Here is a 24,443-nt window from a genome sequence, read left to right as displayed (position 1 = left end):
ACACCCATATGTCATCGAGTGTCCTCATGGATTCGCCTCGCTTCCAGGTAAAACCTGGGGGGATGTCTCCACGTACACAATCATTCAGCATAGAGCAGTCTCTAAGGGCCATCTCCTTGGACCATCGTGCACCACGGTCCTGTATCTGAACATTGCTCCTTGATCCAGATGTTATACTTTTTATCACTGGCCTGTTCACCCAGGCATAGTTAAAGTCCCCACATATTAGAATTATAGGCTCATTATATGATAGTACACATTCGTCAACTGCAGACACAACCACTGCAATGAATGTTGATTGTGAGATCATTGAGGGTTCCAATAAATGTTGACTATCAATATCACATGCCAGCAAGGGTTTGTAGTCCTAGAATTTTGAATGGTCGTTACTTGTACAAACATGTTTGGATTCTTGGTTGATAGGATCTTCCATTCATCGCTGTTTTTTATCATTGTTATCAAACCAGAGAAAGGCTGGCCGAATACATTCTTTCCAGCCGGGTTGAGAAGAACTGTATAGCCATCACACGCCGGACATTCACGCAGCCATGTTTCTTGTAGACATATGATAGAGATTTGGTCTGCTAATTTCCATTTTCCATCAAAAAGGTGGGAAAAACCTTGGGTGTTCCATGATAATAACTGATTATTGCCATCCGAGCGATCAACGCTGAGCTATTGACCAGATTGAATATCGTCCTTTGGGCATGGTGAGCGCTTTATCCTCAGATGAGCCCAGAGTTATTTTCTTCGTTTTTCATTCTCGGTTTGTTCCACAAACGGGGAGGGTGTGCTTTCTTCGTCATGGTCGTCGGCACTCAATACTTCAAAACCGAAGAACAGAAAGTCGTCAGCAGCATCCTTTACGGCTAACCTTAGCGTTCTCGATTTGAGATGTAAGTTGACCCAATCCAGATGGTCCTCAGACATGTACTCAACTACCGCTATGTCATCTGATTTGATAGCTCGCAGAGTTGGGATGCACTGTAAAAGTTTTAATATGTTCCGTCGGTTCAGATTTACCTCTTTTTGTTCTGGCAAAGCATTTTTGATTTGTATTTTCCAAGGACCTTTGTCAGTTGAGGCATTTGATTTTGTGATCTTAATTTTGGAACCTCTGTTCTGTTTTTCGGCTTGCGCTCTTGTTAATTTCGGATTTAGTTTGCCACATATGGCATTTAGCTGAGCAGAAGCAACTGGCAATTTACTAGTCGGCTCATTTTTTTCCTTGTTTGTGGACAAAGGTAGGAACATCTTTATTTTTTTTGTTTTTTTTATTGCTGTACCACTTACTTGTGATGGGATCACCCTCGGAGCATCCAACCGGGGATGACAATCTTTGGCCTTTCCCAAAACACCTAATAAAACTTCCTCTGTAGAAACAGCAACTGCATTTGCCTCTTCATCGTCAATTGAATATGTTGAAAATTCACAAATTGATGGATGACTCATATTTCTTCGTCGTCACACTCTGAACTTGCCCTTGCTCTCTTTAGGCAGTGATGAGGCGCCGTCGTCGATGTTTCAGCTTCATGTTTAGAATTACTTGGAGCCTCCTTTGACTTCACAGAACGGAGAAACATGGACGGATGTGGCTGCGTTGAAAGATTCAGTATACATTTTTTACTGCCCGTTGTACGAGCACGTTTGGCTACTTGCCTCTGGATCGGACGTGTCAGATTTATTTTTTTTCACCGCTCTTTTTTTTCAGGGGTTGATTTTCACTCACTTTCTCTGTCGTTGTGGACTTGTTGAATATCCCAAACAAAAGTATCTCTGTTAGATTACCTGAGAACTTTCGCCGCCCCTTGCACTAGTGGCCGACCCCCAAGTATTTGCTCCGGCTCCGACGTTGCTGCCGGCTCAATGCCATTGCTGATATGGTCGGGTGATTCCTGCTGGAACAAAGAGGTGTTCTGTGCACGCGGCATTTGACTCTCGCTTGCTTCACTTGTCTTGATGCCCGTGTACCGTACTACAAGGACGTTCTTTTCGGTTTCAGTTGGCCCATCAACTGGACACACTGGGACCGTACTATGGCCAATCAATCCTGTGGGCACAAGGGAGGATTTTGGGACCGGACCAGACTTTCCAGTTGTTACTTCTGGCATTGGTATTTTCCTGGGCAGATCGTCAAGCCCTCCAATTCCCATTCGTATTTTTGTTGGAATATTATGACACATCCTTTTTGTGCACTCAATTACTGCATCAGTTAGAGACGATTTATCTCCATTTGCCTGACGAGCAAGGTCACACTCTACTTTGCCATTTTAAGGATGTATCGGCTTTGCTATCTAGTCTGTGAACAATTGCTTGCGAGAAGGATTCAAGCGTTGAGATCTTTGCGTTTACAGCAGCCAAAAGAGACATCGGATCACACACAGCGTCATGCAGAGATTCATACAGTTTCATAAATGGCAGTAAGGCAATCGATGTTGCAGCCAAAACATTATTATGGATTTGAATTCCTGCTGCCGTGGAAAGGGAGCTTTTAGAGGGATGTTCATGTCTCTTCTTCTGCAGCCACCTCTTTCGCTCTGGCGGAGGCACTCTTTTCCTTTGGCAGGCCAACCAGCTTTGAGTTACTCATTACGGCCCTCGTCTCTACGTCCTTAGTCCCTAAAGACTCCAAATTTCCATAAGATCTTTGATGTATAGAGTTGTTCAAGACTGACAACGATCCCTCAGATCCATTTGATATATTACAGGCTAAGTTCCCTAATGATTTGTAATCGGCGGCTTCCTTTCTGTTTGTGTGTGCCATTTGATTTTGCCGAAAACTGTCATTTAGACGTTCATAGGTTGCCAAAAAGTTGGCTTTTAACCTTGCAGCCAACCTCGCTTCACGCCCTGAAAGTTCGGTAGAAGCAGTTTCAATCGATGTCATACTTTCGGGAGTATCCTGCAACTTTTGGAGCGGCAGGGTGTGTAAGGCATTTGTTGCGTCTGTTTCAGGTAGAGCCGTTTGGCTAGAGTCTTTTCCCTCAACTGAGGCATTTTCAACTGCACTTAGAGTCGGCAAGGAATCGGTACACTTCCCCCCCCACCCCCCCAGATTTTGCTCATAAAATGAATTAAGACTGCCAGCCTTCTATGTGCCATGCGCTGTTCAAGGCACCAGCGTGTTTTTTTTTGCGTTAGAAGGCATTGGAGATGAAGATGCAAACTGCGCTCCGAGGCTTCTTTTTTCAACCGGGGGGGGGGGGGGGGGAGCAACAGCACTTTTGTCTGAGATAAGACATTTGGAATGTTGATTGCTAAAAGGTCGGAGTCAATTAATTCAAAGGGGGAAATTAAGGCGACCTCACTGGCATCAATGTATACCGAAGGCGAAAATACAGTATCCAGTTCAACACGGGGCGGCTTTCAGAGCTTTCAGAGCACACACGTTGATGAATTAAACTGCATTCCTTTCCAGTGTGTATATTTCTCATGGAAGGGTGACCCAATGGTGTCTGGGACAAAGAGGCTAGCGAAGGCACTATGCCTCTCAACAATCGACTGGCAGCCTCCAAGTCACCCGTATTGTCTATGTTATCTATATTGTCAATACAAACAATTGAGTCATTTGGAACAGACAAGTCGACCAGGCTTACCTCCTTAGATAGTCTCTGAGGCAGCTTCCTTCGGGATAGCAATGATTTATGCCGAGTCTGCGGGCCCTCCCTCACAGTCACTATATTGCACTGATTAATCAGCGGCTCGGGCTGTTAACGGAGGCGCCCTGGCGTGCAGGGGGCTCTGGCGGACGTGCGGCGGACTGTGGGAGACTGAACTCATCTCCGAACTCCGCGCTGCGCTCCACGCTTGCACATAGTTTTTGTAGGCTGGTCCAAGGAATTAAAGGAACACCACGCAGAAACAAGAACAGTAGCAGCAGCTCCTCACAGAGGTCCAAACACAAGGAGTTCTGCGGGAGACTGAACTCGTGCCCGAACTCCGCCATACGGACAATTTAGTGGAGGTAGATTCTCGAAATTAAAGTAAAGCTCAGAATGACAAATGACAATTTCACAGCATTGAAATCACAGAATGAACACACGATTTCTATGATGCAGTTCTAAATAGGTGGAAATGGTTTGAATTAGATTATTTTAAACTAAGAGATTGGTTTTGCACAGTTCTGGCTGAGTACTCACACTATAAATTTGAACTAGGCCGTCAAGATCTGGTCAGGTTAGGACTGGACTTCCGGCGAATGGTTCTGAAGTCACAGCTATCTGGGTCAGCTCTGCTCTCTGGTCTGGATCTCTGGTTCTGGTCTCGGCACTGCACAGCGGTGTGGTCTGGTCTGCTAGCGGCACTGCACAGCGGTCTGGATACAGCGGTCTGGTTCTGGCACAGATTTCTATCCAGAAGCAAAACAGCTTGCCCGGCTGTTGAAAATCAGGTTGCAAAAGATTTTGAGTTCTGCTGAAAAGGATTCAGCTTTGGATTGGCCTCTCTGCTTCAAGTTCTGGAGTCTGAATTCTAAGTTCTGGTCTCTGGATATTGTCTGGATTGGAAGTCGTGCGGCAAAGTGCTTCGCAAGAAAGTGGAAAGTGAATGTCCCTACATGGGTCTCAGTGGCTCCTTTTATGCCTTTTGAAAATGGGTGGGAAGGCTGACCTTCTATGCCCAACCCTCTGAGGATCCTAATAGGTTAAAAGATTTTCTGTGCTCTCACTGGAGAACTGAGTTGCGAGTCATCAGGCCTCATTTTTATGGCATGCAGAAAGAACACTCCCCTTGTCACTTTGCACACAAATCTATTTTTGATCCAAATGCATATTTATCAATGTACAATTTCTCTAATATTATATGTCCATTTAACATATTTTCTGTAGCGCCAAACCATCCGATCCCTGTCTTTGTAAGATGTTGTGTCCACTTCTGACAGAATTCTGCGCTTTTCATCCAGAACACAACCTCTAAACTTTTCCAGAATTTACACAAATGTGCGCAAGGAATATATACAGACATTTGGAGTAATACCATATTTTCCGCTATAACCCCCCCAGAATATACCACAGAATCCTAACACCTCTTAAAAAGTGCACAGAAAAATCACAGGAATAATGATATTATTGATATAATTTTGACAATTTTGTACTATGAATTATCCATCTTTTTAAAATTAGGCTCTGGCCCAGAAGGGGGTGGTTTAGGTTCCAAAGCACAAGGGGGCATTTCTGTCTGTCCCCGCCTCCAAGCTCGGCTGGCTCAAAGAGGCAGTGCCCCTCCTATTTCCTTCCGGGAGGAAGCCATTTACGACCCCCTGATTTAGCATTTGCCTGAGCCAAGGAAAGTTAATTGTTCTGTTTCCTGCAGTCTCAGGTATCCCTCCGCTAATTCAATCAGAGAGGTGTAATCTCCGTTTGGTGGGGGCAGGAGAAGACAGGCCAGGCCTGTGAATGCAGTTGCTGGGCAAGTTTCAACTCCTGTCGTGGGTAGTTGCCGGGCAGAATTCAATCTCTTTAAGCCAGGCTTCAGCCAAATGTCACTTTTGTTCCCATTTTTCTCCATTCAAATCAAACTTACAATTTTGACACATGCAGTTAGAACGCTGATTCCAAGTTCAAAACTATGACATTTAAACAGTTGCAACCTATGTGACACTCCAAAGTAAATCACTCATTTATTTTAAACATTTCGATTTTAGTGGCTTTAAGTCCAATTTCACTTAAGCTGCTGACATCCACAGCTCAGCCAGTTTTGTTATGAACATTATTTTAGGCGCTTCATCTTTCCAGATTTTGTATGCACACAAGACTTCATTCTGCCAGATGTCTGCTGGTATTCAGTAAGATTTTTGAATATCTTGCGATGCTTGAAATAGGCATTTTGAGCTTTCATTCAGAGAAATAAAGGTGATTTCAAAACAGGCACTGCTGTTTTTCCTTTGGCACCACGTTTCACTCATGGCGCTTCTGGCCCCTCACGCTCGCACTGGTGGGTGGCAGGTCAGGCAACCATTTTGGTGTGCGCAAAAACTGCGCGGTTTTCCTGGATTCTGGCACAAATGTGGGCTTTTCGGCCATCTTGGATTTTCTAAGCCCACGGCACCAAATGTAGCATAATGATTCAAACGTGGGTCATGACACCTGACAGAGCTGGCTGTCCTCTGCCTCTTCCGAATGCAGAATAGCAGAGAAAGGATAAACCCCTCCAGGGCGCACCTATGGGGCGGTTTGGTGTTTGCCTTATAGCAGCTCCAAGGGATTTAGCTGCCACCTTGGAAGTTTGCAGCTTCTCCAAACTCATCAGCTTTACTTCCAAATAGACGTGTGCCGTCAAAGGGCATGTTGAGAAATCTGGACTGTACGCCTGGGGCAAATCCTGAATTCCGCAACCACGCAAACCTGTGGATTACTGGACTAGCCGCCATGGCTCAGCTGATGCTGTCAACAGAGTCGAAACCGGTCTGGAGCAATTCGGAAATAGCGTCCTTTCCATAGTTGATAAGTTTCAATAAACCGCCCCTTTCCTTCCCTTCGGGGATATTGTCAGCTGCCATTGAAATACAATCCCAAAGGGTGTGGGTAAACCTCACCAGCGTACATGTGGCATTTGCAGACTTTAACACCATAATACCGGCCGAAAAAACTTTCTTGGCCATGTTATCATATTTCTTGTCATCCCCCACCTTGCGGTATTGTGGGATAGGCATTTTGCTTGCCAGAAGAGGCTGCAGCCTGTACTACCAGGATTTCTGGTGTTGGGTGCTTTGAAAGATAGAGGGCCCGAAGCCGATACTCTATATTTAGCTGTTAATCTTTTATTAACTGCAGGGATAACCTTAGGTGTTTCCCAGTTGGAAGATAATTTCTTATGTAGAGCTCTGTGAAATGGGACAATAGGGTCTTCCTGTGGTCTTTTGTCGAGTATATCAGTTAAGTCATCAAGTTAGAAAACAGGTGTGGACCTTGAACACCCCAGGTACTCCATCACTCTAGTCATAAGCAATATATAATTGCCTTCTGATCCTCTACCAAATTCTACTTCAGGGGAATTGTCAATGCCACTTGCCTCATGCGCAGAGTCCTGCAGATTTTCATTCGGGATTCTTCTGACACAAGTTCTTCTGGAGCAGAAGGTGTCCCATATTCAAGACCAAAAGGTCTTTCCTCATCAGATGTTTCTGATTCCTCCTAGATTGAGGAGAGTGTTTTGAAATATTCTGAACGAGGTTGAGGTGTATAATTTTGCTCAAAGGTGGAAGAAGGAGCTATAGATGTCATAATTGGGGCCGAAATTGTCGAAATCGATGATTATGTCAACTGCTTCTAAGAAATTGTAAACTGCTTCGACTTCTCTGAAGTGGTCGATGGGATCGACACAATGTCGACGTCTTCAACAAAAGCGTTGAAGTTACTATCTTGTACGGCGTTGTGGAGATCGAGACACAAGGCGTCGATGGCTTCTCCTTCGATAGTTGCAAGGGGCATCGATGACGCACTCTTGCGCTTTGCTCTATGGGTCGATGGTGATGACTTCTTGTGCGTCACGGAGGCTCTCTCTCGACTCTGGTTGTCTTCGAGGGGGGGCAAGCCCACGTTCTCGAACACCTTTAACATACTTTTTCGGAATTCCTCCGACTGTGCCGGGGTACTGTATTTGGAGGGACTAATGACCCTCTCTGAAGAACTAGAGGATGAGGTGGATGGCAACCTATGGCGCCTTTTCTTTCCATGCCTTGAAGCAGAAGAATGATGCAATCCACTTCAACAATGTGATCGGGAGTGTTTTCTATGACGAGGAGACAAATGCCTCGACTCATCGGAAGATTTGCGTTTGGACGGTGTACTGGATTTCTGAGACTTACCTCTCTCCAACTTCACTCTGCGCTCACCCAAGCCCTTAGCCATCACTGACATGCATTTGTCGCATTCAGAACACAGATGCTCTGCCCCAAGGCACCACAGACGGACCCTGTGTGGATCTGCCATGGACAGTTTAGCCCCGCAGTCACAGCATTTCTTTAAACTGGACCGAGGCGTAGATTGAGCCCATGAGGAGACCATCTCGAAGACGAGTGGACATTTTCACAGGAAATTTGAAGAAAATCGATGAATACACGGAACCGAACGTTGCATTACTCAAGCCGGGACAAGCCACAAAACTTAACAGTGCAACCGATGCCGCGCGTGCTACTTGTTGGGCAGAATCCTGTGCAGTGCCCTTAGGGACCACTACACACAATTAATACCACAAGTGGCAATACAAGTTCACCTTTGGTACAAGCTTGTACTACACTGTTAAAGTGGTAGCAGTAGCGGAGCAGCCAGACTTCTCAAGAGAAAATGAAAAGTAGTAGAAATTACACACAGGGCCACAATACCTATGACTCAAGCAAACACTGACTCAAGGTTTTTGGTTGAAAAGTAAAAGTACATTTAATTCTAGACCATCTGTTCGTAAAACCGTTCACTTCGATTAAATTAAAACCACACGTTAAATACACTACACACAACCAATTCCGGTTGTGCAGAACAACTCAAGGTAAGTACCTTATGATTTGACGGACCGGTGTAGTGAAACAAAAGATGTTACCGGGAATACATATGCTATCACTTTTTGACAGTTCGGTCTTACGAAAGATAAGCGTATCCGCGGACAGAAATGTTACCGGGGTAAAAACACACTTAGCACCAGAGTTAACAAAAGAGAGTTGGGGGCAAAAATCAAAAGCAATACTTTCGTCAAGGCAGACAATCAGAGAACACTTGCTGATCGGAAAATATAAGTCAATAGGCCTGCGCCAGTGTAAAGTGGAACCGGGTTCCTGTTGTCGAGGAACACACAGACAGTTCACGATTCAACGTTGCCAGGAGTACTTTGATATTGTCAACATAGGAAGCAAACGTTATAAGAGGGAAGGAAGACAAGGGCAAGCCTTGGATGAGGAGACAAGGGTTCACCCTAGTTCCTCGAAGCTGGACACAGTACCTTATTCTTTGAAGAAGCTGGTGCCTCGGCAGTTGTTCCTGGTAGTTTCCGGCAGACTCTCAGTTCCTGGAGCTTCAGTCGTGGGGACAAGAAGGACGTCTGGAGTGAGCTGCACTACCCAGGGATGAGGCCAGCAGCAGCGACAGTGAATAAAAGGTGTGCTCCTTTAAAACAGGAGAGGCTCATCAGATGGCTATCCTGACCACTACAGCAGGGTGCAGCGATTTCGACCACGAAGAGGATCCTCTGGCTGTGGAAGATGAGATGGTTGACCCCACCAGGGTCAAGGGAAGAAGACTCCGCACTGGATCTCCTCTGGTCGTTGAAGGGTAGATAACTCAGGACTGCAGCAGGGCTTCACCGGAACTCGGTAGTTTCAGCAGCCGTCTTCTTCTCTGCTTCTCTTCGGTTTCTTGTAGTTCCAGTGGCGACTGACTTCTAGCCCAAGAGTCCTGCCTTTTATTGCGAAAATCCCCCATTCAAACAGCCTGGCTGTCAATCACGCAGCAGGGGGGTTGTCCGGCCTGGACAACCACCTCAGCCAATCATGGCAAAGTAAGACTGGGGTTTCCTAGGATACACTGCACAGGGGGAGATTACACCCCTCCCTCACATACAGCCCACCTAGACACCCAAGCGCCAAGAGGAGGGCTTCTTTGCAGAAGCCCGCCAAAAGACGGTGAACAAAGAAGGCAAACCTAGTTTGCCGCGCAAAGTAAAACACAAGAAGGACTTTAACAAAAAGAAATGGCGAATAAACCCGACCGGAGCCAAAAGAAAGAGTATTTGGTCAAGCAGGTTTATGTTCGAGGCTAATATAATGGCCTGGAACAATACCACGTTTATATAGTATAATCGCAGTAGAAAAGTTAGGGTAGATACCACTGCCACCAGCCAAGTCTAAATGTTAAAAGAGCAAAACAAAGCTCAGAGAGGCACAGACAAAAAGGGATAGGAATTAACGCTTTCCAGTACTCCATGTAAGATGGGTTGTACTGGTTCTGTAGTTTTAAAGGACTACATAAAGTAAATGGCAACTTTACCTGTTTCTGGGGGACAGTAGTGAGCCCCAGAAAAATGGAGTCAGTGGGAAGTCTCAAAGGCAACCCTGTGTCACTGCACTGAAGGTGCTGTGTAACACACACCAAACAAAAGTGGGGCTCATGGAGTGGTGTGCTCCAGAGCCCAAGATCACACAAACAGTAGAAACACACAGGGCAAAACACATGTAAGAGTGGGAAAAAGACTCGCTCTTAATAAGTGGAAAAAATAATGTACAGAAATCCAGCAAAGCTGCTGGGGGACTCGCTAGGTGAGGGAAATGAGCCATAGAATGAGAATTCTCCCCAACACTACCGATACCTGTGATTACGTTGACAGCGGCACACAGGACTCCGAGGCCCGTCGACCCGACAGGCTTCAACGCACAGCGCCCTCTACTGGGGAAAACTTTTTTCCGACGCAGGAAGCTGGATATTAGGAAATATCAAAGATAAGGAATATGTGGGAGGACACAATCCATTCGAAATGATAGCATTCAAACCAGGAACAAAAAAAAATTCTAATATTTTTCCTGATGCAGGTTCCTCCCACAGACCCCTTTTCGGGAAAAGAACATTACAGAGGGGCACATATTTTCTTCTAATGGCTTTCTCCCTCCAGTGTATTACTCATCTTTGTTAGACTCCCATAGCAGTAAGTAGTTAAGGAAAAAAGGATGGCCAGGTCACCAACTTGAAAACTCTGAAGGATAGTCCTACCATGAGACAGAATCCAAGCAGTAATGTTGAGGAAGTGTGTGCAAAGATGCCTACATAGCGCCTGGCCAATGTCCATAACAGGGACTCCACATTGCAGAGATGAGGGGGCAGCCAGAACTGGTATGTCGCTAGAGACAGTCCGGCATATTCTCACCAGCAACAGTGTAGCATTCCTAGGTGCAAAGGATGATCTTCCCTGACCGGGGTTTGTTTGGTCACAGCCCTGCCACCACAGGAACCAGCATAACCAACCAAAAGCTGGTTGTCTTTAAAGGATGCTCTCGTGCAAAAGACTTGGAAGCTGAGGCCCTGCACCAGATCCAGCCAATGGAATCATTGCTCTTCCTTGGAAGGTGAGGCAGACGAAAAAAACAGGAATATGTATCTTTTGTGAGTGATGGAAATATGAGACCACTTTCAGGAGGAAGGATGGCCTCACTCTCCGATGGCAACCAGGAAAATCACCTTAAGGGTGAGAAATATTAAATCAGAGAATCGGGGTTCAAATGGAGAAGACATGGAAAAACATGAACACCTAATTTAAGTCCCATGATGGAATAAACGGACATGTGGGAAACTGATTACATAGACCTCACAGGAGTTAAAGGACAATGGGGAACGTGAAAAAGATCCATGCTCAGGGGTCCCTTTGAAAACCAAAATGGAAGTGAGATATCTCTTCATAGTGCCAATCTGCAGGCCCATCTGGACCAAAGAAACCAGTAAATCAAGAACAAAGAAAGTAGAAGAGGTAAAATATCCAGACTCCTCTCCCGGCACCATGCCGAAAACACACAAATTGATTTGTTGGGGCGGGGGGGTCCTAGCAGAGAGGAGCATGCCCAGGATGTCCTCTGACAAATCCTAATCCTTATACCTCAACCTTTCAGCAGTCAAGCATGAAGGTAGTTCAGAAGTAGGATTCGGACGTCCAATTGGGAAGGCAGTCTGCTATCTGAGGAATGCGCCAGGGAGGGCAGATGTACATGTCCAGCAAATCCGGGTAGCACCTTCTCCAGAAGCAGTCAAACTATTTAAAAAATCAGTGTAGACCGGAATAGCCCTAGCCTCCAGAGAACCAGCGGTTTGAAGTTTATTGAAGTAGTGCATTGTTACTGCATTTGCCATCAGGAGGAGCACAGTCTTTCCCTGTACTAAAGGAAAGAAGGCAACCAGGGACAGGCCGAGTGCTCTTATTCTAGAAAATGGATGTATTCATTGCATTCTGATGGAGATCATAGGTCGCTCAACATCAGGTCTTGTAGGTGAGCACCCCAGCCATTCAAGGATGCATGTTTGATTAGAGATAGTTGTGCCAGGGTTGTTGAAACAATGCCCCTTTCAGTAGGTTGTTTCTCTGGGACCACCGTTCCAGGTCTTTGAAAACTTTCGCCGAGACCTGAAGAGGATCCTAGGTGCGTCTCTGAAACTGAGACCACTGACAACTGAAGCCACTGTAGCAACCCCATTTGTAGCTGGCCCTCTCGCACTACAAGTATGAAATAGACCATAGGATCCAGCAAGCACAGAAAAACCATGGTAGGAACAGTTTACTGCAACAGGAAGACATGCATCATCTTGAAGAAGTTATCCGCTCGATCCTCGGGCGGGAAGGCCCTGCACAGGGGCGAGTCCAAGACTGCAATGAAACTTCAGAGTTCCTGAAGTTCAGGGAGAAGCACAGGCTGTGCAACAAGCTGCACAGCCAGTAAGAATTTGCTCATGCCTGGTATGGGGAGTGAGCTTGGACAAGCCAGTCGTACCGATAAGGAACGACTATGGCCCCCCCACCCACCCTCCCATTCCAAGGTGTGCCACTTGGTGAAGACCTTGGTGCAGAAGATGAACCAAAGGGCAGGACCTTGAACTGGTATGCTTCTTGTCTATAGGCAAATGGAAGAAGACGATTGGATGCAAGTCTGTCCTTCATTGGCACCAGAAAGTAAGTGGAATAACAGCCCTGCCTCGTTCTGAGCAGGGTACCAAGTCTACATCCCCTCTGGCCAGAAGCTGAAGAACCAGTATAATGGGGAATGGAAGCAAATACTGGTTCTCCGATGGATAGTCTGGAGGGTGTTTAGCAAAAGAGAATCAGTATTCCTGACAGACCACCTGTACGGCCAGGCATCAGGAGTGGCAAGGAACCAGAATCCCTTGCCGAACCAGGAAATGCAGTGTTTGACCAAAAGTATGTTTGGAACTTCTGGAGGAACCAATCTGCCTTGGTACGGAACCTATTAAGGTAATTCATTGGCAGGTCTATGAGCTTTGTCTGAACACCCAGGGCGAAGCCCAACAGTCGCAGCCAAGAATATCTCTGCAACACCATTCCAGTGGCCATAGTTCTATGCACTCATTCAGCTGTATCCAGCCACAATTGGACGATCAGACGAAAAGCCACTGTTCCATCTTCTTCTAGGGCTTCAAAACCATCCAAAGTTAGAGAAGTGTTAAGCCACCTCCAAAATAACAGATCAGAAGCCACAAGATCATTTGGCTAAGTCATAGTTGGAGGCAGGAATTAAACTCAGGCCTATTGATGCCTGAACCAAAAACCTTTCTTTCCCCATCATCCAGCATTTTGTTCTGCCATACTCCAAGGAACCCCTGAGCCACTGTTTCATGCAGAGGTGTCCGATGACGAAATATTTGGGCCAGGAAGACTGACATCTGCAGATTGACCGATACTGCCTCCAGACAGATTATCAATGTTTGTCATGGCTGAGCCCAAGAGCGCACTGTTGCAATGTTTTCTGGAGTGTCTTCCAGCTCGTCGGAGTGCAGTGTACTCGGACATCACTGTAGCCGGGCCCTTGGCAAAAGACATCCATCATCTTAAACCTTCAGGCCTCCCCTATTACTCCGAGGTGGAGGGTTAGGTAGGGAAATATACCCGAGGTGCCCAATCCTGCGAGGAATCCCTGGAACAGGAACTCTTTGTAGAGGAGGAAGTAGAATTATGTTTTTAAAACACGTCAGGGGAACAAGATCTCTTGCAGACCAGAGATGTTTCTTTGGTAGTCTATATCACCCCTCTCCTTGAGGAAAAATGTGAACAACTTGGCCTTCTGTTCTCTAAATACATTGGGGTACATCGACTTGCACGATGCACAATCTTGTGTTTCATGCTCCTCTCCCAAGGCAATAAAAACATATCCTGAGAGGAACTGAGATGGACATCTGACATAGCAGTCAGCAGAGGATTTAAAGCCTGAGTACTTCTAAGTGTTCAGCAGGACTTTGAAAAAGAAGAAGCAAATCCCTTCTACAAAGCAGTGTTCCGAAAGTGAGCAGAGTGCATGGAAAAAAGAACCAAGGTCACAGGGCGCAGCGATTCAATATATACTAGTTCTGATGCCCTATTGGGTGCAGGGCACGTGGCGGTATCAGGCTGAGGCAATGTGAGAAAGCCTCAGAAGAGAAAAGAAGCTGTGCTGGCAGAAATATATAAGGAATCTGGAGGATGAAGAAACACCTTAGAAATATTTTTATGGATGACGCCCAAATTAACAAACTGTCCTGGGTTGCATGAAAGACGGATAATAAACAGCTGGGTATTGTCTGCAGAAGAGCAGTAATGAATTTGGTGCTGGGAGAGGCTGCAAATAAACATTACATGAAAGAGGAAAGAGGGCAATCCGTAGGGGTGCCCAACTTGTGGTCAGGGAAGTTTTGTATTGGAAGGGACCCATGTTGAGGGGTTGACAACTGACAGAGGATGTGGATGAACCAATTGAAGTCCATTTACCTGCTTCTATTATGGACCAGGTGTTCATGGTCCACTGGGGGAAATGACTGAGTGATCTAAAATGCAGACTAAGGTATACCTAACCTAATTCCTCTGCCTCAAGGAATTCAGGCCGGACAGCCAGCATGGTAGTTCCTGTTCCATGCCCTGGCTAGAAACTGTTTGGAACATAGAAGTTACAATGGCTCGCTAAATGATCCTTTAACTGACAGATGACCGCTTTTTTCAATATCTTAGATTTGGGGTTGCTTTTTTCAATATCTTAGATTTGGGGTAGAATATATAATTGCATTTGATGGTGAAGGCGAGCATGCCTTGATATCTAGCAGTGTTAATGATCCCGGTGATCATGGAGTTCTAGACTAGAAGGGACTATTTGAATCTGTGTAGCTGGGTCAGAGATAAAGTCTTAGGGATTTGTGTAAGTGAAACTGTGGTTACACAGTATTCCAACAGGTTGGAAAGATGGAAGGTGGATGTGTTTCTGTAACTATACATTAGCAGCAATTTTATAATTATGTTCACCTTACATACATTTAAGTGAAATGAATTGGGTTGAATTAGCAACTTCTGTAATCTTGTGAACATCTGAAACCTCTGAAAAGGTGATGATGGATACCGAGTAACCATGCTTGCTCTGAAATGTGTTTTCCTCCAATACAGGTTTCACAATTGAAAACATTCTTCCAAGAACTTGGAACTTTGAAGGACAGAGCTCAATCTGTAACCATCAGATAACAGGTATCGGCACTAAAACCCAATCGCTCTGGAGTCCCTCAGGAAGTTGTATTAACCCCTGTTTTTTTAAGTCTATATCTGCAACTGCTGATAAAAACTTTTTTTGGCATGAAGCTTTACAGTTACGCTGAGCATACCCAAACATTACATCTAGATTGTGAGCCGAATTCAATTATCTCCAACTACTCAGAGTATGAAAGCAGTTTAAGCATTGATGTACTAGAGCTGATAAAATTTGAAAGACCTAAAAGCAGATTTTTTGTTTTCCAATGTAGACCCCCTGGCTGTTCGTGGAATCCTGTCCAGCCTATAACCTAACACCCTCCCCTCCAGACCACCCCAGCTGGAAAATTTAAATGTACAAAGTATGTACTTTGAGCGTATTTGAACCCGGATGTTTTGCACTCGAAAAGAGTCTTAACTGACTTCCAACCCAGCACTGCCAGCAGGCAGCGACTACCAACAACAACATAGCCTTCATAAAGACCATCGGAGGTCAAAACACGTGCCGGCTGACGACCAAAATCACACAAATAAAATCCACGCAACCCACTGCAAACAGTCTAAAAGTGAAAATGATTTTCTAATTCTTTTTGAGCGCAAGGTATAGGGGTTTAAATACACATGAATTCCAAACATGAGGTGTGGGCAACATCACCCACCCCTGACATTGCAGCACACTGGCCCAATCATGCCAGCAACTCAAGTGTAGTGCAAGTGGAGTCTACTATGAAGTATATACACCTGACGTAAAGCTCTAATCAACACGTGTCTAGTTTCCAAACCCTGCCTCAAAATTAAAGGTAATCATGCCTTCATTTCAAGTTGTCCTGGTGTGAATTCACAGCCCCGACACCCTTCAGACAAGAAGGCAACTATACAAAAATAGAGAACAGGGATTTAAACTTACATTTTTCCTATTTAAGGCACATGTTTAACCAGTTTTTTCGGCTACATCTGAACAGTGCAAGGATGCCCTTTTAGGTATTAAGCTGTGCTTTTTAAGATTAAACTAAAATGCATTTGATCAGATGAATATCGTCATGCCAAACATGTAACACTTTGTTGGATTAGATAACCTCAAAGTAACCTAAATCATTACATAGTCTAGTAATTTTAGCTTAAAGTCAATTCTCATACAAATAAACATATTCACCAATTTACAAACAAACTGTATGCCAAAAATAATAGACTTCAAAAGAACATGGTTTCAATCCCCTTGCGAAATGTTCAGGGACCAAACATTTTGAAAATAAAATGGTCCACATAAACAGTAGGTCCCCTACCCAGAGACAGCCACTTAGGGTGACAAACTAGTTAAAAATAAAAATCCTTTTCCGTCTACCAAGGGTTATTTATAAATCTGTTCTCACCATCTAGCATATTCATGTAAATTCACTGCATTAGCCTACAGACTAAAAAAGGAACCCGTGATCTGAAACCACTCTTGTAATACAATACGATACCACAGCTGTGCATTATAGCATTCGTTAGCCAAATATAGCTTGCCATCTGTAGTACGCTCAAACCTCAACAAATACAGTAACTAGCACTGCTAATAAAACTCGTTTTCAAAAACGAAAACCAAAAACCCGGCAATGAAATGGCCCCAAGACTTTTCATTCTGACAAACATGAATACAACAAAGAATCCAAGTATTCAAAGAATGAAAGCAGCACTAAAACACACTTCTTTGCATCGTTTCTAAAAATGACTAACAGTCGTCAGCGTTTCCAGCAAAGCACATAGCTGTATGAATGCCTGATGTCAATGCTTCAAAACACGACCTTTCCATGTTACAAATCCATATATAGTAGAGTTCCAGGACTGCTGTTAAAGTAAAATGCATAACGGCCAATCTGAGATTTGTTGCCCTATTTAGTACGCTTTTCAAAATTCATATCCTTGAGATAAACCGGATAGGAGGTAACATTAGAAAAAGGCCAACAGTTTGATGCAATTAAAATCGGTAGTCAAGGTAGCAGTACAAATATAACTAATTTCCCATGTCTGCAGATAGATTCTTCCACGAATAGTTTAACCTTCCCTATACGAAACATGTTTGGCATGACTGTGTCCTTCACTTCCAGTAATTTGGTGAATAAAACACTTCAACATATTTTTCAAATTCTGCGTGTCAATTTCTCAAAAAATAAATATTTATCAAAATTACTGAAGAATAAACATCCGAAAGAATTATTTTTAAATTATATCACAACAGACTAACGCTCGGGTTACAGTAGTTCATGTTAAGGCAACAGGCATAATGCCAAATACAAAATTATTTAGAAGAAAAATGAATGCAGGCACTTTCGACAATGGGGCATTCATTGTAACTGGGGTCCTCAGAGGACTAAGGCTCGAGTAACTTCAAGCCGTCTGTACATATATTCTGGGATAAGGTAATCCTTCCAGCAGCGGACATTTATTTCAAATGAACAGACAGCATATACCTTTTGTTAAAATGTTCACAGGCATCATGACAAAATGCGTGCCTACTGATAGCGGAAAGCAGATTCAATATTCACAAACGCTCTATAACACAAACAGAAAAAAACACATCTAGGTCTGCCACTTACCTTTCAAATGCTTAGCTTCTTCTACTGCTTTGGTGAGAGATCCTTCGTCTATTAACTGGTCTGCCGAATAGAAAAGATACAATCCAGGGTCAAATGAAACAAGCGCTGTTATTCATACACGCCCCAAAGCTCCACATTCCATGACCATATCCAAAGCTTAGACTACCACCTATCGAGTGCGACCGAGTTTGAAAAACACATCTCACAACTGCGGGCTAAGTGACTCATACATACGGTCGCACCGCTCACATTAAAACAAACGGAATGTTGGCACCATCGGCACACATAACTATATCGATTTTGTTTTTAGAACATTCATTCCATGCTGTGCTACTTATACAAAATATAATTAGCATATGTAACTGCTCCAAGAACGAATCACTTTACAAACGACATATATCACAAGTTTTTCTTCTGAATTTAATACAAATGTTGGAAATTAGAGCTGGTCTTAATGAGTAAAATATATGATGATTAGTATGTGGTCACGCTGTGCACAAAGGGACTCATTTTTATAACTATTTCAATGTTGTACACTTTCTTACCAATACCATTTGTCAATGGGGATACAAATTCGAAGAACAAGATGGGAAAGATAAGGCAAAACCAAAATCCCAGTTAAAAGATTGTGTTGTGGCAACCTGTAATTTGCAATACTCATTTTTATTTTAAATATAGGTAAATAAAAAAAAGTAAACATTTTTGGCATGCCTACATATAAAACATAACCAATTACCCTTTTGGTAATATTCTTTCCGATGGATGTTGCTCACACGCACCTAGGATATTCGTATCCGAACGCAGTTGGTCTTCAGAAACGTTTCCACCATCAGGAGGGCAGTGATGTGGAGGCGCTCCGCTGTGTAGGCGCATGTACACAACAGATATGTCGTCGGGGCCGGCATTTACAGAGGTGCCACGGCCCATGACCTCAGTTCCAAGTTTTTACCAGCACTCCAACACTGAGGAACCACAGCGCCAAAGGTCTAGTAGCTATCCAACAAGAGGGGCAGGTTGGGAAGGGGATGAGGAATCTGTGGGAGGTACATCTAATACGAAGATCATCCTTAAGGGGTAATATATTTTTTCTTCCATTGGATTTCTTCCTCTCACTAATTGCTCATCTATGATCGACGCCCATCCGAGGATCTGGAGGAGAGCAAGAGGACACTACCTAAACCAGAAAATGTTGGACCACCATGACGAAACCGGCATCCTACGTCCTACTGTGAAAGGGAATGAAACCAATGTTTGGAAGGTGTGCAGAGAGAGCGACCCAGCCACTTGGCAAATGTCCAAAACAGGTACTCTAGCTCACCCCCTACACTGTAGATGAAGTAGCAGCTACTCCACTGGTAAAATTAGCCCCTAACCTTCTGGCACATCCTTCTCAGCCAGATCATAGCATTCTGAGATGCAAAGTATGATCCACCTCGTTAGGGTCCATTTGGTCACAGCCCTGCCAGCACATGCACATACATAACCCACAAAAAGCTGTTCATCTTTCCTGACATTGATTGACCGAGAAGTGTAGAAGCGGAGAGCCCGCACCAGCTTAATCCAATGGAATCGCTCCTCTGCCTTGGAAGGATGTGATGGTGCAAAAAGCACTGGAAGATGGATCTTCTGAGACCAAGAAGGTCTCGCTCACAGTCACCTTCCCTATGGCGAAAAACAAATCAGAAGGTTTAACAGATGCCTGGCGCTCACTCAGTCGCCTTGCGGAAGTGATGGCAATCGGGGAAATCACCTTAAGGGTCAGCAATCTGAGTGTACATAAATGCAGGGGCTCAACTCAGCACCAATGAGTAATGTCGACACTAAATTCAAATCTCACGCTAGAACCACAAACTAGCATGGTGAAAACTAACTGCACAATCCCGGCAAAAACGCCTAACAGTGGAAAAAAGCCCTGCTCAGGGGTCCTTTTAAAGACCGAGGTGGTAGCCAGGTACACCTTCACAGTGGCAATCTGTAGGCCCGCCCAGGCCATTAAAAGCTAAATATCCAACACAGAGGTAACAGGGCAGGATAAAGGTTCCAGATCCCTCAACAAGCACCAAGCTGAGAATGTACGTCATCTTTAGGGAAGGCAGCCGGATGTGCCCAGCAACCTCAGGTACCACGTTCCCTGAGCCAATCGATATTAACGTGGAGCCAAACGGGTGCAGTCTCCCAACAAACAGTGCAACAGGGATTGGCAGAAATGCATAGTGGAGGTTGATTGACCAATGGATCATCAATGCGCCTCGTGGCTCCCCCCCCCCCCCCCCCCAAAGTTCTTTGAGCTGGCAATTCCAGGGGACAGGACATGTGGTACGTCATACTTAATGTTCACAATGGAAGTGAAGAGTTTCAATTAAGGAGTTCCCAGAGGAAAAAAATCTCCTCCAAAACAACCACTGGTCAATGCTCCCACTGGTAGGAGGTCAACGTCTGTCCAAGGCATCTGATGCGACATTCTTTTTTCAGCACAGTGAGCCACCATTAGAGACCAGTCATTCTCCAGATCACAGAACCGCAGTCACATTGCTTTTCTACATAGCAGCAAGGACCCCACACCACCTTGTTGGTTTAGGTAGTGCATGGCTTCCATGTTGTTCCTAAGGCCCAACACAGGTTTGCCCTGTCCAGATTGGAGGGAAGCAACATGGGCCAGCCTGACTGCCCGCAACACCAGCAGATTTATGTGTTCCTAACGCTCACTGTCAGATATGATAGTTGAGCACCCCAACTTCCAGGGAAGCATCAGTGACCACAGTTCTCGAAACCCAGAGTTGCTGAAACACATCCTTCAACAGGTTGTTTTGCAGGTGCCACCAAACAAGGTCACGAGAAACCTTGCAGAGACACCTGCATAAGTTCCGACATGTTCCCTTGAAATTGAGACCCTGGGCAACAGAGGAGTCCTTGAGGAGATCATATGCGCAATCAAGACTGAGGAACCACTAGAATGCAGGTAGCTCAAGGCAGGTACTTGACCCTGGGATTGAAGGATTTGTAGAATCCGAGACAAGTTCACCACTCTGTCTTTGAGTAGAAAAGTCCTGCCCAGGTGAGTGAATAATACCGCCCAATAAATCAGTGGCACTGGGACGGCGAAAACAGATCTTTTGCAGTTCAGGGAAAACCCCAACCTGTGCAACAAACTAGACGTTCAGAAAACTCATGTTCTGAATCCTGGTCTGGGGAACGAGCTTGGACGAGCCAGTCATCCAGGCAGAGAAAGACTTGGGCTCTCCCTCCTGATGAGTCGCCAGTTGCTTTGTGAAAACCATAGGTGACTAACAAAGGCAAGACACAAGGACTCTGAACTTGGAATTAATTTCACCGTCAACAAATTTATGGTACTTCTTGTGCTTCCCATGTATAGGGACATGGAAGTAGGCATCCTGAAGGTCCAGTGACACCAACCAGTACTGCAATGCTAGAGCTTGCAGGATCAGGATCAGTGTTACAATATTCACTTTGTCCTTGCGTAGGTACCGATTCAGTAACTGTAGGTCCAGGATGAGATGCAAGCCCCAGTCCTCTTTTGGAACCAGAAAGTAAATGGAACACCATATTTTACCTCGTTCGAGAACGGCACCAGTTGGATCTTTGTCAGAAGCGAACAGATTTCCCCCAAAAGGAGGGGGTCCAGAGACAAGGCACTGATGGAATAAGCACAAAAAGGTGTAGGAGCCCTTCTACCGAGAACGAACATGGCCAAATAACATGTTGCCCACTCCGGAGGGTCTACAACCACTTTTAACTCACTGTAGATGTCACAGAGGAGGAATATCAATTTACATACAAGTCTTTGTCCCACCCACAAGGTCAATCCAGCAACGAAATGCTAGGCAGTTCCTCCTCTGAACAAAAGTACCAAAAGCAACCCCATTCACGAGTTATAACCTAGTTGGGCCTCATCAGTGAGGTGAATCTGTACCTGTCTGGACCCCTTGCTCACTGTGCTTAGAGAGGCACAGCTTCAACTCACTGAAGAGGCCCCACTAGGACGAAACACGTGTCTGGGGTTGCTGTTGGTACTCTTGTTCAGAGGAGAATTGCCTAGCATTTCGACGAAGGACTGCCCTTATGGGTGGGACAAAGACTGATATGTACATTATTATTTATCCTCTGTGAAAGGTACAGCGAGCTAAAACGTGGTTGTAGACCCTCCAGAGTGTGCACCTTCCCATAGAACAGGTTATTAGGCCATGTTCGTTCTAGGTAGATGGGCTCCCAGAATTGTTTGTGCACAGATAGAACAAGGAGCAGTCTGGAGGACGTTGAATAAAAAGGGATACAATTACCCTGATGAACAATTTGCAAGGCCCAAGTGTTTGATGTGGTGCAGGATCATTCTATTACACATAAATGGGAAATTCCCTACCACCAATGGAGGCTTGCGGAATACATTCTTCACAGTGGTTTGACCCTTGTACAGCCGAGAGCTCCTCTGTCCATACCCCTCGGTTAATAGCGTTTTTCTCCTTACCTGGGCATAGGAGGTGGAGGGTTGAAATCTGCAACCTCTGCTGGATGGGATGGAGGGTTATTCAACAAACAGGGTTGGCAGACACTTCCGAGTATTGAAACTGCTAATGAGTTGTTGGATTTGGCCCGAAAGAGGGATTATGTCAATCAAAGGGCATATGCAGGAGCTTTGCCTGTACATGCTGTGAGAAACCCATAGTTCTTACCCAAGAATGCCGCTTGAATAATGTGCCAGTAGCCATAGCAGACACCCTATGCAGTCTGCTGTATCCAGATCGGATTGCAAAATTTGCAGGTAAGCTTCTTTGCCATCATGTACAATTGCCTCAAATCCCTCTCCCATCTCCAAGTTCTGAAGGTGTTAGGCTGCTCCACTCACTGCCGACCAGCGAAAGAAAATTTGGACAGGTCACAGGAGGTGTCCATCTCAGAGCAAGGCAACCCAAGTTAAAAGCCTTCCTCCCCTGTCCATACAATCCATGGTTTCGCTGTCAGGAGGCAGAAATAAGAAAGTGTTCATCCACAGGTTGCCGGCAACAGCCTGCACAAACAAGCTCTTAGGGGAGGCATGGGTGGCTAGGAAGTGTGTAAAGACAGACAAACTCTGGCGGTCAGAGAACATCGGCGCAGGCTTGAAGCTGGAGGCCTTCGCAGAAGTGGTCATTTTGACACAAAAACGGAGTAGCAGTGTTTCAGAAGCAAACGGAGTGAGCGGAAAAAGACATGCAAGCACCAAGATGACAATGACCACCTGAACGTCACTCGGATCTCTGCATACTCTCCAAATTGGCCTCAGGCCCAAGTAACCCTAAAGAACAAGTTACTTACCCATGGTTAACATTCTTTCGACTGGATGTTCCTCCCACGTACACTCCTTAAGCCGTTATATAATTTGGAGGAGAGAGTAAAATTCAAGTGATCAAGTATGCACAGAGTGCAGTACTGCTTTTCCAAAAACAGAACCTTGGCTAGTGGAGGAATCCAAACTGTAGTATATCGTAAAGGTGTGTGCAGACGACCATGTGGCAGCTGCACAAATATCCTTTACTGGAACTCCCCTCTGCAAAGCACACAAAGTTGTGATACCCCTGGTCGAGTGAGCCCTTAGATGTTGTGGGGGTCTTTACTGGCCAGTCTAACATTCTGCAATTGTTAAAATAATCCATCTAGAGATGTTTCGTTTGATGATGGCTAGACCCAATTTATGACCTGTATAGCCCACAAACAACTGAACATTCTGTCAGTTTTGCCAATCTGGTCATGTAAAATCTCAGTACATGCCCGAGGGTCGAGTCTGTGAAGTCTTTCTTCCTCTTTCCCCGGGTGTGGTGGAGGATAAAAGGATGGTAACTTTGCAAACAGGAACGGGAATGTGTACGTTTTTGATGACTAAAACAAAGGACTCGACTCGTCAGATGATTTATGTTTGGAGGGGGTAATAGATTTTTTAGGCCCATCTCTCTCCAACTTCCCTCTGTGCTCCCTCAAGGCCTTGGCCGTCATCAACATGCATTCGTCACACTCCGAACACAGATGTTCTGACCCTAGACATCACCGGCAGATCCTGTGCGGATACATCACGAACATTTTAGCACTGCAGTACTGGAACTTTTTAAATCCGGACCGAGGAGTAGACGGAGCCGATAAAGAAGCCATCTGGTCAAAAACTCAATTAATTTTCTCAGAAAACTAAGAAAATCGAAGTATCACACGGAACCAAGCATTACATTACCAAAGCTGTGAAGTGCGGCAACAGGCCATGCGCAAACTACTTATACCAGTGATGACGTCAAGACAGAGGTCTTCGAGGGCCATCAACTTGACCAGGCATCTATGCACAGCGCCCTCTACAGGAAAAGAAATTCAGAGGCATCAAGCTGGATATTGGGAAATATAAAAGATAAGGAATACGTGGGAAGACACAATCTATTCGAAATGTGTATTTATTGGGTATTTATAATGCACCAATACAGCAAATGGTGTTTCCAGGCGCAGACAGTTGTGGGAGTGCTATAAACATTTACGGGTGGATGGGTTTTCCCGAATTCTCATGAGAATTTCTAAATGGCTGACAATGTAGGGCCAGCTATGCACAGAAATCCAAGCCTGTTACCGCCTTCCTGTTTGGAGAGCAAAGGCCAGTGATTTTTCTGAGAGAGCAGTGTCAAGGCCAAATGAAGATTTGTAACTTTTCCCAGCCTGAATTTA

The 24,443-nt window shown here is 45.0% G+C and overlaps 1 protein-coding gene across 7 annotated transcripts in view; it reads right to left on the bottom strand.

Moving 5' to 3' along the window:
• Window positions 1-24,443, bottom strand: part of SLMAP (sarcolemma associated protein) — a 1,535,859-nt gene that overhangs the window by 735,963 nt on the left and 775,453 nt on the right. For all 7 annotated transcript variants that reach the window (XM_069643684.1, XM_069643683.1, XM_069643687.1 and 4 more), the window contains one exon: window positions 17,754-17,813. In XM_069643684.1, the coding sequence (XP_069499785.1) occupies window positions 17,754-17,813 (60 nt within the window). The remainder of the gene's footprint in view (window positions 1-17,753; window positions 17,814-24,443) is intronic.

This window comes from Ambystoma mexicanum, chromosome 2p (assembly GCF_040938575.1).
Source record: "Ambystoma mexicanum isolate Mex_15411 chromosome 2p, UKY_AmexF1_1, whole genome shotgun sequence".
In the NCBI taxonomy this organism is placed as follows: domain Eukaryota; kingdom Metazoa; phylum Chordata; class Amphibia; order Caudata; family Ambystomatidae; genus Ambystoma; species Ambystoma mexicanum.
Note: the sequence above shows the minus strand (reverse complement) of the source record. Positions and strands in the feature narration are given on the sequence as shown.